Source organism: Myotis nattereri (assembly GCF_964212035.1).
Source record: "Myotis nattereri genome assembly, chromosome: 18".
NCBI lineage: Eukaryota > Metazoa > Chordata > Mammalia > Chiroptera > Vespertilionidae > Myotis > Myotis nattereri.
In genome coordinates this window covers 39,722,607-39,738,672 of record NC_138093.1, presented here as the reverse complement: position 1 = coordinate 39,738,672, position 16,066 = coordinate 39,722,607, and the positions used below count along the sequence as shown (strand labels likewise).

Here is a 16,066-nt window from a genome sequence, read left to right as displayed (position 1 = left end):
AGAGACATGTCGCTGCACTGCCCGTGGTGGCCGCGCCCAGCTTTTGTGGATGTGTGTGCAGACCAGGCAGGAGCAGGTACAAACCAGCCCTCCCTGCACAAGCCCAAGGAGTTGGCCGCGTGCCTCCGGGACTGCCGGTCTCTCACCCACCCTCCCCGTCCACAGCGGTGTCTGCTGCCCCTTCCAAACCCGGTGAGGAAGCCCGACCCAGGGCCCCTCTGCTTTAACCTGTGCCCTGAGCGCTGCCTACTAGGGGGAATCTGGAGGGTACCGGGATTTGTTTTCCAAATCACCAGCAGCCGCCAGTGCCCGGAACTCCCATCAGCAATCCGACCCTCCACTCTCACCTGACCTTACTCTCGGTACGTCCTGAGTAATTAAATGCCTTAGAGACACGAAGCGACACTGTCAGTCACTGTCACCTAGGTGTGAATTGATGGGGCACTAACTGGCCGCTTATGGCCAACAGCGTCCTCCAGACTGAATTCTCTTCCTTGCTGGTCACAATCCTTGCACCTTCCAGACGGCCCTCACCTCCTAACACCAGGCTCTCCTCTTTCCTGTCCTCTCCTCTTTCTGGCCAGAAACCTAGTGACCCGGAGCCTCAGCCCTGACCGCTGCCACCCCAGTCCAACATGAGTGTCACCCCCCCGGTCCCTTGTAGGCTCACCAGAGTACAGCATGGTGTCCAGGCAGATTAAGTAGAAGAACGCCTTGCTGATGATGTGCTCTTCCGATATAGAGAGGTCCCACAGCCACCCCAGCACCTGGATCAGCTGCTTGTACCTGAGGTCAGAGTCAGGGAGAAGAGAATCAAGCCCGGTCCTGGTCCAGTCTCGGTCCTGCCCGGTACTTCAGGGCCAAATGTAACCCTAAAGCTTCAAACCCACCCCTAAATCTCCAGTCGACTCCTCGTTCAAATTGTGCTTTCGTGGACCTCCATGTGGGGGTGACCGGGCTCAGCCACCTCGGACCTCTGATCCTGGCTGCTAGTCTCTGGGCATCACTTCCCCCAGGAGGCTTTTCCTGTCCCCTCCACCTGATGCCCACGGTGGGGATGGCTAGCTGATCCTCTTCCAGTCACTGGCCAGAGTAGAGAGAGAGGCTAAGTGTGGAAGAACTCTGGGGAAGAGCATTGGTTTTCAAAGGATGATGATGATCAGTGATGTCATCTTGCTGTACACCTTCCTCCCTAACCCACCTGATGGCCAGGGTAGTGAGCCCAGAACACTCAATCACTATGGCTTCCTCCCCCTAATTTTGGAAAATGCTTTAAGATAAATACCTGGTTTTCAAGCGAAGACTTGTACAGAGCCAGCAGAGGACCTTATATTGTTTGTAGGGATTCCGGAGCAGTGCCCACATCTTCTGGGCCCGAGAGCCTGAGGAGAAAACAATTCCAGTAGATTTCTGGGTGTTACTTATATCAGGGTGTCCTGTCTGGCTCAGCCAGCCCTTACCTAAGTCAATGGCCAAGTCCAAATGACCCATTAAGTACTTGTTGCAGCCCAGGGTGTCGGCCATGTACGCCATGATCTCAATGCCCTCGGCTTTCAGGGGTAGGTTTAAGATGATCTCCATGGCCATGATTTCGTTTTTGTACCACATGTTGTTCTGGCTGGCCAGCTGTTCGTGCAGCGCGTAGTCCAGGTAGGCCTTAATGATCTGAAATGGCAGATGGGGGAGAGAAGGGCCAGACCGAGATGGAGCCCCCGCAGGCAGCCGGGAGAAGCTGCCCAATATCTGCTGGAGAATGGCACTGGCCACCTGGCCGCGCCCTGGCCTTTGGTACAGAAATTAACTGAGTTTCTGCCACCTCTTCCCCAAACCACCCAGGACAAGCTTGATGGCCCCTCTTGCCCCAGAGGCCTTAAACAAGAATTTCAATTTTTGTGAAAAAATAAAAGCAATGGCTTATATGTGTGGCAATGTGATTACATGGCAAAGAGCCTAGACCCTAGAAGGACTCACCCCCAAGTGTAAGTAGTAGTTACCCCTTGTTGGGGCTGGACAACAGATTAGAGGGAGAAGAGAGACCTGACTTTTCACTTTATGCGTTTCTGTAGTGTTTAACGTGTTATGACAGGCACATATCGCTTTTTAACTTAATGAAAAAGAGAAGCTAGTTTGCTTTTTTAGAGCATGTTTCAAATGGTGCTACCAGGAGGGAAGGATGGCCAGACATGATGGTGGATGAGAGGAGGCTGTTGGGCAATGAAAAGTCCAAACTGCGGTAAAGTCTGGGGCTGCCTGGATAGGGGCCAAGAGAACAGTCCAACTGCTTCACTTCCTGGGAGAAAGTTACACCCAGGCAGGTGGGTCCTGGAAGCTAAGCTCTCGCACTCATTCCTTCTGCTCTGCTGCACTCACCGCCTCACCTGCGTGTGAACACGGGGAGCATGTCCCCAGCTGCTCTGCCCTCAGGCACAGCCATCTCCTTAACAGTGTCTATTGATTCAGCTTTCAATTTTGACTTTTCCACCTCACCCTCCACGGCCCCCCAACTCCACCACGTTTTTAGGAGGAAGCCCCAAACGTGTCGGAGAAGCAAAGCCTTTCACTCTATAAATACTTGTTGAGCACCATTAGGTGCCAGACACCGTTCTCAGAGCTCAGCACTGAACAAGACAACAGCAAGGCACCCGCTCGCTCTCACGAAGTTGACACACTGGTAGGGGGCACACAGGCCACACACTAACTAAGGAGCGGAAAAGAATGTCAGGCAGTAATCAGCCACTAAAATAGGGTGACACGCTAGACAGTGAATGGGTGAAGTGATCAAGAAAGGCATCACTGAGGAGGCGACCTTCAAGCTGCAAAGCAGAGAGCCCAGTCAAGGTCACAGGATGAGCACTCCAGGTCAAGGAGACAACCAGAGCAGAGACCCTTAGACGACGGAGCTTAGATGTCTAGCAACCAAAAGTGGACCTTAGGGGCCCGGGAGCTAGGAGAGGATTATAGGACACAGGCAGAGGCCCAATCTGATGGGCCTTACAAATTCTTGCATACTCTGGCCTCCTGAAGGGAACTAATGGTGGAATTTAATCATCCCACATGTCCTGTGCTCTGCGCCATTTCACTCAATAACTGATGGCTCTGAGAAGGAATGATGGTTCCAGGAGCCCAGACTTGATGGACTTTTATAAAGGAGCCAGGTCTCTTTGATTAGATGAGCTGGATTTAGCTTAATCATTTATTTTTTAATCTTCACCCAAGGATATTTTTTCTATTGATTTTTTTAGCGAGAGTGAAGGAGAGGGAGGTGGGGAGGGAGAGAAACATCGATGTGAGAGAGACACATCAATTGGTTGCTTCCCACACGCACCCTGACCAGGACCAGGGATCAAACCTACAACTGAGGTACATGCCCTTGATCAGGAATCGAACTCAAGACCCTCCAGTCAGGGGGCTGATGCTCTAACCCCTGAGCAAAACCAACCAGGGCAGCTTAATCATTTCCTGATCATGTGACCTGGAGTTTTCTTCATCTAATCAAGGACTTTCCAGTTTATGACCTACACTAGGGCTTCTCCCTGTGTGGACCCTGAGGCCCTTTCGGGGAGGACACACAGAGGTCAAAGCTGATTTCTTTATATTAAGGCATTTTGTGTTGGGAAAAATAGTGAAGGATCAAAACGGGCGAGGGGACAACCACAAAACTTAGTGGGTGTCCTGTCCAGCTCCCGGCACTGCTGCCTCTGCTCATCTCTGTCTCTGGCCTGTTTTACAACTCCGATGCCACAGGAAACTGACGTCAGCGACTTTCTCATAGAAATGGAAATGGAGGCGGAACACAGTGGTGATTGCCCTTTGATGGATGTTTCGCATCCGCTCATAAATGGAATTCTCCTTGGACCCGGTGGTAACTTTTACTACTCCTCTCATTAATTAGCGAGTTGGTAAAGTCTTATACACCTGAGTCATGATTTGGCACTTTCCTTTTTCACCCTCATTCTCTCACAGGTACATAGCGTTTTCCAGGGGAGATCGGTGTGAGGGAGCAAGGTGGGAGCTTGAGAGGGAGTATAGGGGACAACCTGGGGGTGGGGGCCAGCCATCTGAATCTGTGCCAGTAACCAGTATCCTGATGCACATCGTTAGCCTGTAAAGTCACTGCCCCTTCCTTAGGCAATAATCTGTTTCCCTAAATACTCCCAGTTCACAAGGGCCACAAACCAAGAATTTAACAGCTTAGCCAGAGGGGAGGTCACTGGCACCACCCAGGCCAGACCTCTGGGTGTAATCTCACTTCCCCCACCCCAAGCCACAGAGGGACTGCAAAGCCTGCGAAAAGTCCGGAAGCCTGGTCTGTATTTGGGGAGACAGAAACCCAGGGGATAAATGGGAGAGACCCTCCACATTGGTGCTCAGGCTTTGGAAAGCGACTCCCCTGAGTCACCGTCCTAGCACATCTGCAAATAAAGGCTTTCCTGCATCTTCTGAGCACCCGGTGTGTGTTTTCCGGCCGCCTGGTAAATACTGCAACAAGCCGAGTGAGAATCTGTCTTCCAGGAAGCCGGGCGTTAGGGCATTTGCAAAAACTTAGCGCATGCCACTCTTCTCATTAAATGTTTTGTTTAGAGAAATAGTTTTCCCCTATGGAAATGTTAAGTGTATTAATATGTAATGGATTTATTATTTTACAAATATTTTAAATATGTTTTTGTTTTTATATCATAATATCATAGATACAAGCCATAGAAATAAAAGCTCTTTGAGGTCCTCGAGAATCACTAGGTGTGTAAGGAACCCTGGGACCAGAATGCTGACCCGCTGGCCTCAGAGCAGGCGTGTGGGAGGCTGGTATTGGTCCTTGTGATTCTGAGACCCGACTGGCTCTTGCCAGGCTTGTCTTGCCAAATGAGATGCAGACATTTACGAAGCAGCCACAGAAGCCCCCTACCTGGAAGTCATCTTGTGTTTCCAGGGCAGTGTTCATTTCCATCAGAGCTGCCAGGTAGGCGTAGTACTTGTAGTGAAAAAAGTAGTTCAGGCTGTAGATCTTCCACAGCAGCGAGAAGCAGTTGACCTGCAGGTGCAGTTCCGCCAGCCGCTTCTTCCTGGGAGAGGGAGGCAGGGAGGCGGTCACCCAGGAAGGAGTCAGCACCTCCCCTCGCTGCAGGGAGCGCAGGCTCCGGCCGCCCCTCGCCAGCAGCACATCAGTGCTCTGAACACATGTTCTTCGCCTCAAAATGGGCACTAGAATACCGACCTTGTGAGGATTAAGAGTATTTATATAAATCGGCAGTCCGGTCATCGGCATTTAAGTGACGCTGCTTAAGAAAACACCTTGTATCATTTAACCACATTTGATTCTGATGACAACCATGTATGGAAGGGTGGATGGAGTACAGTGGAACCTCAGTTCTCAAACCTCATTCATCCCAGAAGGCTGTTCGAGAAGCGATTTGTTCGAAAACCGAAGCATTTTCCCCACATTAGAAATAATGTGACTTGAATTCATCTGTTACAGACCCTGAATGAGGCCCTGCTTTAACCTTTCTTATGCGCAGTGCATGTCTAAGCTCTATCCTTGTTATCACAGTTTCCCTTTCACTTTGCTGCTGTCACTAACCTTCTCAGGACCCCTGGAGACTTCCTGTACGTATTTAATAATAAGCAGCAGCAAGAAAACACACAAATTTTCACAGCACAATTTCCTGAGATGTTAACAACACGAGATTTATCAGTAAACTAAATGGAAGGGTGGATGGAATACACTCCTTCATACTCGCACATTCCTCTGAGAGACACGTGACTGATGTATAGGTATCAGCATGAAAGGGTTGTCGGTTGAAAAGCAAGTTGTTCGAGATGGGAGACGTTCGAGAACCAAGGTGTGACTGTAATTAACCCCATTTTACAGAAGCAGAGGTGAGCCTCAGAGTCACACAGCTAAGACCCACACTCGTCCACCTCCAGCCCAGCCTGCCCAGCGTGTCATTTCCTCCACTGCACGCTGCTCTCGGCGGCTGAGCCTCAGTCAGTGGAGGAACTGCCTAATTTTAACAACTGCATTCTGCCATGGTCTGTATGCATCCCCCTAAATTCATCTGCTGAAACTGAACCCCCAAAAGTGATGACATGAGCAGGTGCTCAGGTCATGCGGGTGGAGCCTTTCTGCAGGGGGTTGTGTTATTATGAGCTCCACAGAGCCCCTCAGCCCCTTCCACCACATAGGGGCACAGTGAGAAGTTTGTGACCCCAAGAAGGCCCTTGCCCAAGCATGCTGGCACCCCAATCTCAGAGGTCCGGCCTCCACAACTGTTCTGGGGTCTGACCGCAGGTGTATGTGTAGATCTCCCTCCTCGGGGAGTGAGACAAGAACCCAGCTCTCCCCAGCTCCTCTCCTTACCCTGGAGGAGAGCTCTCTGGGGTCTGCTGATTCATATAACGATGATGTTTGTTTTTCTCAACGTGGATATAGAAAAACATGGAGATGAAGCTGAAAGGGAAAGTTCGGTTGAGGAGCTTCAGCGACTTCTTCAGCATTTTCTTGGCAAGTACCATCTGGCCCATGTTAAAACAGACCTACAGGAGCGGAGGGAAAGCAGTGATTCTGGTCTTAGTTGGTGTGTTCCAACAATACAGCCTTTCGGAATTTTAATCAGAAGACGGTAAGTTATGGCCCGGAGCAACTGCCCCTGCATAGTGGTGTTTCCTGGATGTGTGCGTGGAAGGATGGTTGAATGACTAGCATTTCGCATTTTTGGTGTGAATCCTCTACCTTGGAGAAAATGTTTAGCCATTCATGCCCATTTGGGGGGTCTGTTAGGACATTTCATAACAATGTCAAGAAAGACAAGGAAGACCTTGCTGCTGGCAAGTGACAGTGAGGAGGTTTGAGTCCTGGCGCTTGGGGTTCTGGAGTCTTGGAAAAGGAACTGGGGTAGAGGATGGGGGAGGATGTACAAAGTACAGGGGTGGTGTCTACTTCTTCTATGTACAGCCCCAATGGAAAATCACAGAAAAATTGTGTTTTTAATGGTTTCTTACCTGACCTTTGAGGCCATAGAAGGCGGCAGACTCAAAAGTATGACTCCAAGACTTTTCCTTCTTGAGGATTTTCAGCAACCTCTCTCCCTCATTCAAATATGTGTATGCCTGCAAAGGTCGGAGGTGCTGAGTCAGCAGAGACCCAGACCACAGAGGGGCCATCGCCCCAGATTCCACTGAAGGGGGAGAACCGGGGGCCACTTCAGGTCTCCCCTCCGCCTCCACCCCAACTCCTGATCAGACAGGGCCTCCAAAGTCTAGACAGGAACAGGATGGGTAACACCAGCTGAAGACAGGGGCCACTTTCATGCCCATCTCTGTCCACTGGATCACTCCTTCTAGAGGACGAATCTAGAAATCTCTGCATCTTCATGTTGTCACACCAGTCCCCTTACCTGAAATTTATCCTTTGAGTCATTCCATCCCCAACCTCCCTTATTTCCAACGACACATTCATGGCCCTGACACAGCCCCACACCTACGAGAAGCTGGTCTCTGCTGTTGGGACCAGTTATGCCTCATCCCCTGTCCCTTTCCAGGGCCACCTTTGGGGAAATGGAAGAGGAAGGAAAGGCCCTGTGCAACGCTCCTCACTTCATCCTCAACCTTTTATGACTTTGTGAGGCAGGGGCGTCCTGGCATACGTGACCTCCAAGGCAAGGTCAGACTGAAGAGGTGAAGCACTAGAGCTCCTCTCCCCATGTCCCCTGCAACCCAAGGGACACGAGTGGGAGGCAGGAGGGAGACATGAGTTTGTGGCCAGCCCTGGTCTTACCAGACTTTGGGAGAGAAGGGTGCCAATAGCACATTCTGGAACCTTGCTCTGAGCTCAGCATCCTATCCTTGTCTCCCTGGCATTTCACTCCCTGCAGGTTTAGCAATTTGGCCCCAGGACTACCAAAACCTTGTCTTCCTGGGACTCACTGGCCCTGTCCCCCTGGCCTACATATGTGTATCAAATGTGCCAAGGAGACTTTCATTCTTAACATACATGCCTGAGAGAACTGGGGCTTTCTGACATTGGGAAGGGTTTCATTTTAAATACTATGCAAATCTAAGGTGCTAGGGTTGGTTGGCCTGCGGTGGCAGACCCCGGCTGGCTGCTGGCTGTAAGCTCTGGGGCAGGCCACCTGGGGGCCAGGATGCAGGCCACGCTCCTCAGGGCTGTTAAGCTGGCCGAGCAGGGGAGTCTGAGGCAGAGACGTCAGGGAATGACATATGCCCTCCCTCCCCAAATATAGGGATACAATTCACGGCAGGTTTCTACAAATGACTCATATGTTATTCGCAATTTGTCCTCACCTTTTTTTTTTTTTTTAATCCTCACCTGAGATTACTTTTCCATTGATTTTTAGAGAGAGTGGAAGAGAAAGGGAAAGACAGAGAGAAACATCAGTGTGAGAGACACATTGATTGGAATTTCCTGTCTGAGCAATTGATTGTCGAAGGAAGGTGTGCTGGTGGGTGGCAGGAACATGAGGAGCGAAGCGCTGTGCTCCCCCCTGCTCCAACTCCGCTGCCTCAGGCTCCCGGGGGAGAGCTGGGTGGGAGCAGCTTACCATGTAGTTATCCTCCAGGATGAGATACGCGGACGCGGCCTCGAGGAAGTAATACAAGGCTTTGCTGTTCTCTCCCAGAGCCAGAAAGTGGTAGGCCAGCGGCATGACGGCCACCTCCAGGATCTCCTCGCACTGGCACGACTCCAAGGGGATGATGTCTTCCTGAGACGGCCTCATTTTTGTTACAATGATGTCAAATAAGTTCAGGATCTTTTCTTTTATATCTTCGAAACTGTCCAAATGCAGAAATAAAGAGGAGGAATTACACGCAGACACAGTATAGCTTTTGTTGTCGTCCATCCTCACCCAAGGATATTTTTCCATTGATTTTTAGAGAGAGTGGAAGGGAAGGGGAGAGACAGAGAGAGAAACATCTATGTGAGAGAGACACAAGAATTGGTTGCCCCTCGACTGGGGCCAGGGATAGAGCCTGCAACCCAGGTAGGTGCCCTTGACCAGAATGGAACCTGAGACCCTTCAGGCCTCAGGCAGACACTCTAAACACTGAGCAACACCAGCGAGGACCAGTATAGCTTTTGGAATGAAAACATCTTTACAGACTAAGAAAAGAACAAGATAAGAAAAACTAATGTAGATCCCACTGACCAAACTCCCCCACACACCTCCAACCTTTCCCCACTTTGCCTCAGAGGCCAGAGGTACTGGCCAGACGGATGACTCTAGCAGCCTTCGGAACTGAATGACAGTCGTCTATGCTGTACCCCCTAAACACTTATATACATGCCTGTACCTGGCATATTCTGGAAGTATCTCAGACTTCCTCAGACTCTCTATTTTGCAAAAGATGTCTTCTTCAGCTAGAAAAGAAACAAGCGAGTTGTATGGGTCGGTGAACTCTTCTGCCCGGCACAGCTGTCTGGTGTTTGGTTATAAGGGGCAGGAAACCTTGACTTCAAACTTTCAGTCACCCCTGGCCAAGTGGCTCAATTGGTTGGAGCATCATCCTATTCACCAAAAGGTTTCGGGTTTGATTCCCAGTCAGGGCACATGCCTAGGTTGTGGGTTTGATCCCTTGTTGGGGTGAGTACAGGAGGCAACTGATCAATGTTTCTCACATCAATGCCTCTCTCTCTCCCTTCCTCTCTTCTCTCAAATCAATAAACATATCCTCTGGTGAGGATTAAAAAAACAACAGCACAAAAAACCTTCAGTCCAGCCTAACTTAAATATGCTAGAAAATTCCATGATGACCTTAAAACAGAAAACAAATGAGGATTGTTTATTCTAGCCACTTCTCTATCTTGGGAGAAGGAAAACTCCCAGATCAGGAAAGGGACTTGTCTCAGATCATATTCTGCTGGCTTTAGGCAAAATGCTTTACTCTGCAGATCTTTTAATTTATAAAAGGACAGCTGAGGCCCCTCGTTATCACCTTCTTCTGAAAGACTTCTGTGCCCCTGCTCCCACGGAATGAGTGCCCATCGACCTCTGTACAGGCCTCTGTCAAGGTCCTGATCAGATGAGAGGGGGTTGGTTTGGCCACCTCCCTGCCCCTGCTCCGAAACTGCGATATAATATATCTCAGGGGACTGGGAGCTAAAGGAATTGAATGATGCCTCTATCCTTTCACTTAAGCTGCTCTTGTCAAGGTTACCAGTGGCCACCATGTTGCTAAATCCAAAGGTTACATCTTGGTAACCTTTTCAATACAATTGACCATTCCCCTAATTAGTTTTGGTGACACACATTCCCTTGCTTCTCTCCCTGGTGGCTCCTATGCCTCTGCCAACATTCCAAAGATTGGTAAGCCCGGGTTTGGTCCTGGACTCCCTTCTCCATCCAATTTTTTTTTTATCAGTAATTTCATCTGCCCTTGACTTAAATTCCATCCATATGCCAATGACTTTCAGTTGTTTATCTCATCTACCCTTAACTACAGAGTCATGAAAACCCCTCAACATCCCTTCCCAAATCCTGGGAGGGCAGTGCAATCCCAGTGTGGACACAGGCTGCTCCAGCCCTCTAGGGAGGGGTAGGCCTCGTCCTCTGTGTCCTGGAACTGATGCCACGGAAGACACCTTACTAGGGCTGAGATAATGACATGGGGAACCTCGTGGGTTCTCACCAAGGACATTTCTTTATAAATCCAGGCCTCGCCACACTCTTCCTTGTGTTTATGTCTTGGATCTGGAGGAAGGCTCCAAGATTGTAACTGATTCTCAGCTATTTCCTTCATAAATTCTGTTTTTCTATCTATTTACCTCACTTTGGCTGGCAGCATCCATTGTATTTTAGTGCTTGGTACAAATTTCAATTTCAATATCATATTACACATATACTACTTTTATAATAGTCATTTAAAGACATATTTCCAATTTCTCAAAACTGTAATGCAAGGGGGGGAAATGTAACATACTAGTACGAAACACTAGATTCGGCTATGTGTATGTTCCCTTGGCGTCTTTCTTGTCCCAATGGGGTGAGATTACTAAAGGCTCATCATTTTTGTGCCCAAATGGGGACTTGAAACCCTCATGTACAGACTCAATATATATAGACTCAAAAACTCTTGACCTGATTTCTCTTTTAAAAAAAAAAATTTTTTTTTTCTTGATTTCAGAGAGGAAGGGAAGGAGGGAGAGATAGAACATCAATGATGAGAGAGAATCATTGATCGGCTGCCTCCTGCACGCCTTCTGCCCCTTGTTCTGTGGCATTACACAAGCTCTTTCATCTTCCAGAACCTCAATTTTCTCCTGTATAAAATGAAAATAACCCTCCACCTTTAAGCGTTGAAATGAAGATCCAATGACAATGCACATAAAATAGGGAACACATGAGAATAAGGACTTATGTTGTTCCTACTATGAGCTCGGCACCTCACATGCATTTCTTCCCAATTTTTAATATATGTATAATATAGGACTCCTCTACTTGTGGCCTCTGCTTTTCCAGGCAGATTTAGCCATCAATACTGTGGCCGTTGGCCAGGGCTACCTACCCACAAATGGGGGCTGGAGTGGGCGTTGCTGCCATAAGTCTGACCCCATCATGCCTGCGGGAGCTGAGTCCCCAGGCCCATGAAGCCTCCACCCCCGAATCCTCCATTGTGTGTTCCCAGATGTTTGGCTGGTTTGTGTGATCAGTTTGGCTTCACGAGTGGCCTTGAATCCCAGCCCTGAGCCCGAGCTCTGTTCTCTGGAGCCCTGACCAGCTCGGCCCTGCACAGTTCTCTGCCGCACATCTTCTTCAGCTGGAGCCTTGTTTCAAACTCCACCAACAAAACAGCAAGGTTCTTACCTCCCTCGGGGACCTGTTGTTGCTCCCACTTCCCCATGTCAGGCCCCACCCCTAGGGTTCCATCCCTGGTGTGACTGAAGCTGGGTCTGTTTTATCCTTTGGACTTTTCAGTTTGAACTCTGGCCACACCCTGACCCTACCTACCTGTCTCTCTTGCAGGGAGACTGGTTCGGCTAGAGTAGACTCTACCACACAGATATTCCAGCTCCCCCTGCCCAGGGCCTCTCTGCTGTTGCAGTCTCATAACTAAGTGTGTCCACGCCCTAGGGGGGACTTGAAACCCTCACCTTCTCCAGGAATGGTTAGGGCTAATTAAGAAAGAAGTAAGTTTACTTTTAAATCCCTGGGATTTGGCCATCTTCTTGATGGAGTCCATGTCCAAAGAGTTGAGCCGAATGTCCACTGTGAAATGGTGATAGGGGATGAAGTCCCCACTGTGGCACTGGTCGCACCTGTGGGCATTTTCTTCTAAGAAGCGGGCACATTTCAAGTGCATGTCCACCTTCTGGTCCTTCAGCCACAGCTCGTAGGCTGTTTTCTGCATCATCGGCCTGCAGAACCGAATGATGTGGCACTCAATGACTTCGCTCTCCTGTTCATGAAGCGCTTCGCTCTCCCTGTGAGCTAGAGAGAATAGAGAGGGTTTTTCAGCCACATGGGGGTCAGGGGGCACGAACCTGGTCCCGCTACTTACCGTGGATCAGCTCTGATTCAGATGTGCCTTTAACTAAGGAAATATGGGTTCCTTCCAGGCTCTACTCACCCTGTCCTTCAACGGGCTTCAGAGACAAGGAGCGATGATGCACCTCAAACGAGGCGGAATTCTGCTTTAGAGCCTTCCGGAGCTCCTTGCCATTACGGAAACAATCAAAGATGTTGGATTCCACAAGAGTCGCCAGGGCATTGATCATCCTCTTCATGTTCCAACACGGGAGAATCTCGAACAACAACTCCGTAGTAAAGGTCAGGCCAATGATGGCCGCACATCTTACCAACATCTGGTGGGAGAGGCTCATGCTATCCAGCTGGACCAGAGAGATTTCTGCAAGTGCAAGAAGCCACACAGTGGGGAACTGCTCATCTGTCTTTATCAAATCCTTTCTAGAGACAGACCACTGTCCTGCTCTACAGCTCTTGTTCACAGAAACCTCGCCAAGTGAGGTCCAAAGAAGGGTTTGCTTAGTGACTGCTTCACCGAGCGCTGGCGCGGAGAGCACGAAAAATGCATATGCTATGGTCTAAAAATATGCATGGCACGAAGGCCAGGCAAAAATCAGGCTGATTTCAAGGTTCTGATTTTGTGTGAAAGTGTGACAAGGATGGGCCACAGCAGGTGGAAGAAACAGGCCTGCCATCTGCATTCTGTAGCTGGTCCTCTATCTTCTTCACTGACTGCTTTCCCCTGGGATCTCCTAGCAACCAGGCTTCCCTCTGTTCTCCCCAGAGATTCTTTTTTCCTTGTGACACTCTATGACCATCTCTATGCTCACGACAAAGTGTCCGAGGGTTCCCAGCACCAATCCCGACTTGTCTTCTAAGCTCAGTGTCATAACTCACATGGCTTCCTGGACATCAGACCTCACCCTCATCAGGGACAAAATGAGAACTTGTCAACTTGTCCACAGACTAGGCCACCTTCCTATGCTGGTAGACACAGTGAATGAACACACAGAAATGAGCTAGAGGCTCTTTTGGAAGCTGAGAACCTTGAGGCACCCCTGGGGCATCCTTTGAAACATTTAAAGTTCCTTACAGCTGGCATAAAATCAGAGCTGAGGATATACAAGGACGTGGCTGGAAAATCATTTTCTTTAAAAGAACAGTAACAGCCCTAACCGGTTTGGCTCAGTGGATAGGGCGTCAGCCTGCAGACTGAAGGGTCCCAGGTTCGATTTCTGTCAAGGGCATGTACCTTGGTTGTGGGCACATCCCCAGTGGGGTGTGTGCAGGAGGCAGCTGATTGATGTTTCTCTCCCATCAATGTTTCTAACTCTCTATCCCTCTCCCTTCCTCTCTGTAAAAAAATCAATAAAATATATTAAAAAAATAAAAATAAATAAATAAAAGAACAGTAACACATCTCTGATATAAATTCTACTCTTTGCCATCTCTTACAAAAGCAGATGGTAGAAAAATTTCAGTATTACCTTTGTTCTCTCCTTACGTGGTTTCTGTTTGAGAATGTACTTTGTGTGCAGCTGAAGAAAACTTTGTTCAAATCAGACTCCAGAATATGCACAGGAGAGAGGTGGCTCCTAATTAGAAGCAGAAAAGTCCCACCTTCCTGGAGCTTCCCTGACCCAGGGTGACGCAAAGACAGCCACGCCAGGGTGCCGATCTTATCTCATTTTCAGATCCTTGTCCTAGAGCAGTGATGGCGAACCTTTTGAGCTCGGCGTGTCAGCATTTTGAAAAACCCTAACTTAACTCTGGTGCCATGTCACATATAGAAATTTTTTGATATTTGCAACCATAGTAAAACAAAGACTTATATTTTTGATATTTATTTTATATATTTAAATGCCATTTAACAAAGACAAATCAACCAAAAGATGAGTTCACGTGTCACCTCTGACACGCGTGTCACAGGCTCGCCATCGCTGTCCTAGAGGAAGCAGAGTGCGCCAGGTTCTGGAGAATGAGCACCGGGTCGGGTTGTCGTTACCTTTTAGTGATGCTGGTGGTGACAAGTTCTTCAATCTGACACCACTAGCGAGTTTGCAGACTTCCTCACTTCCATCATCACCGAGAGTAAATGGTCTTAACAGCTCTGTTGGCTTAGCAACATTCTCTATCAGAAAAGGCAAGAAAAGTTGACAGTCATTGTTCTGTCATTATTCTGATTTTCTGATGCACTTTGAGGTGGTCTCACATGAGGAAGAACAGGCAGATGTGTGTCTTGGCTCACCAAATAGTTTGGAATATTGTTTTTAAGTAAAACTGATTTATGAAAAATCTACATTTATTCAAAAGATGTTTTGTCCTGCCCTTGGCCAATATCGCTCAATGATTAGAGCATTGCCCCATGTACCAAAGGGTACCGGTTCAATTCCTGGTCAAGGGTATGTACCTGGGTTGCAAGTTCTGTCCCAGCCGTAGTTGAGGAGAGTGCGGGAGTCAACCAATCAATGTGTCTCTCTCACATCTCTCTTTCTCTCTGTCTCTCCTCCCTCCCTCTCTCTCAAAAAAAATCGATGGAAAAAATATTCTCAGGTGAGGATTAACAACAACAACAAAAAAGATGTTTTATCTCCTTGCCCGCCTCCCCACCCAAACAAAAACTATTGAAAGTACATGCAGTTTTATGAAAATTTGATTCAAAGGTTATCGCAAAGTATCTTATCTAATCTAATAAGAGAAACATGCAAATTGACTGCACCAACGCTATGCCCCAAGCCATGCCCACCAGCCAATCAGAGCGACTATATGCAAATTAACCCAACCAAGATGGAGGCCGGCAGCCACTGAGCTGGAGCAAGCAGGAGGCTTGGTTGCCCCAGTGATGGAGAAAGACAAGCTTCCCACCTGCCCTGGCTGGCTGTGCCCTCGGCTCAAGACAACAAAGTTTCAATTATAGAAGCTAAATAAATCCCAGATACCTGCTTCCAGCCAGCCTCCACTGGAAGCTTGGGTGGATGGGGGCTGTGGCCAGCCGGCAAACAGCCATCAGCCCCTCACCCAGGATAGCCACACCCTCATGGGGTGAGGGTCCCTGCTGGGGGGCTTGGCAAGCCTGCAAACAGCTATCAGCCCCTCACCCAGACTGGCCAGGCACCCCAGCAGGACCCCCCACCCCGAAGGGGGTGTGGCCAGCCTGAAAACGGCCCTCAGCTCCTCACCCAGGCTGGCCAGGCACCCCAGTGGGGACCCCCACACTGAAGGGGCTGTGGCCAGCCTGCAAACAGCCATCAGCCCCTCACCCAGACTGGCCAGGCACCCCAGTGGGGACCCCACCCTGATCCGGGACACCCTTCATGGCAAACCAGCCGGCCCCCACCCATGCTCCAGGTCTCTATCCTATATAATAAAAGGGTAATATGCAAATTGACCCTAACAGCAGAACTACTGGGAATGACTGGTCACTATGACACGCACTGACCACCAGGGGGAAGACGCTCAATGCAGGAGTTGCCCCCTGGTGGTCAGTGCACTCCTACAGGGGGAGCTCTGCTCAGCCACAAGCCAGGCTGGCGGCTGCCAGTACAGTGGTGGTGGTGGGAGCCTCTCCCGCCTCCTCAGCAGTGCTAAGG

At 49.3% G+C, this 16,066-nt stretch overlaps 1 protein-coding gene across 1 annotated transcript in view; it reads right to left on the bottom strand.

Moving 5' to 3' along the window:
- Nucleotides 1–16,066, bottom strand: part of ADCY10 (adenylate cyclase 10) — a gene marked incomplete at both ends in the record, with an annotated part of 57,006 nt that overhangs the window by 4,401 nt on the left and 36,539 nt on the right. Inside the window, 9 exons of the mRNA XM_081112081.1 lie at nt 671–786; nt 1,286–1,665; nt 4,904–5,060; nt 6,356–6,531; nt 6,997–7,104; nt 8,556–8,787; nt 12,104–12,440; nt 12,580–12,858; nt 14,482–14,607. Of these exons, the coding sequence (XP_080968207.1) occupies nt 671–786; nt 1,286–1,665; nt 4,904–5,060; nt 6,356–6,531; nt 6,997–7,104; nt 8,556–8,787; nt 12,104–12,440; nt 12,580–12,858; nt 14,482–14,607 (1,911 nt within the window). The remainder of the gene's footprint in view (nt 1–670; nt 787–1,285; nt 1,666–4,903; nt 5,061–6,355; nt 6,532–6,996; nt 7,105–8,555; nt 8,788–12,103; nt 12,441–12,579; nt 12,859–14,481; nt 14,608–16,066) is intronic.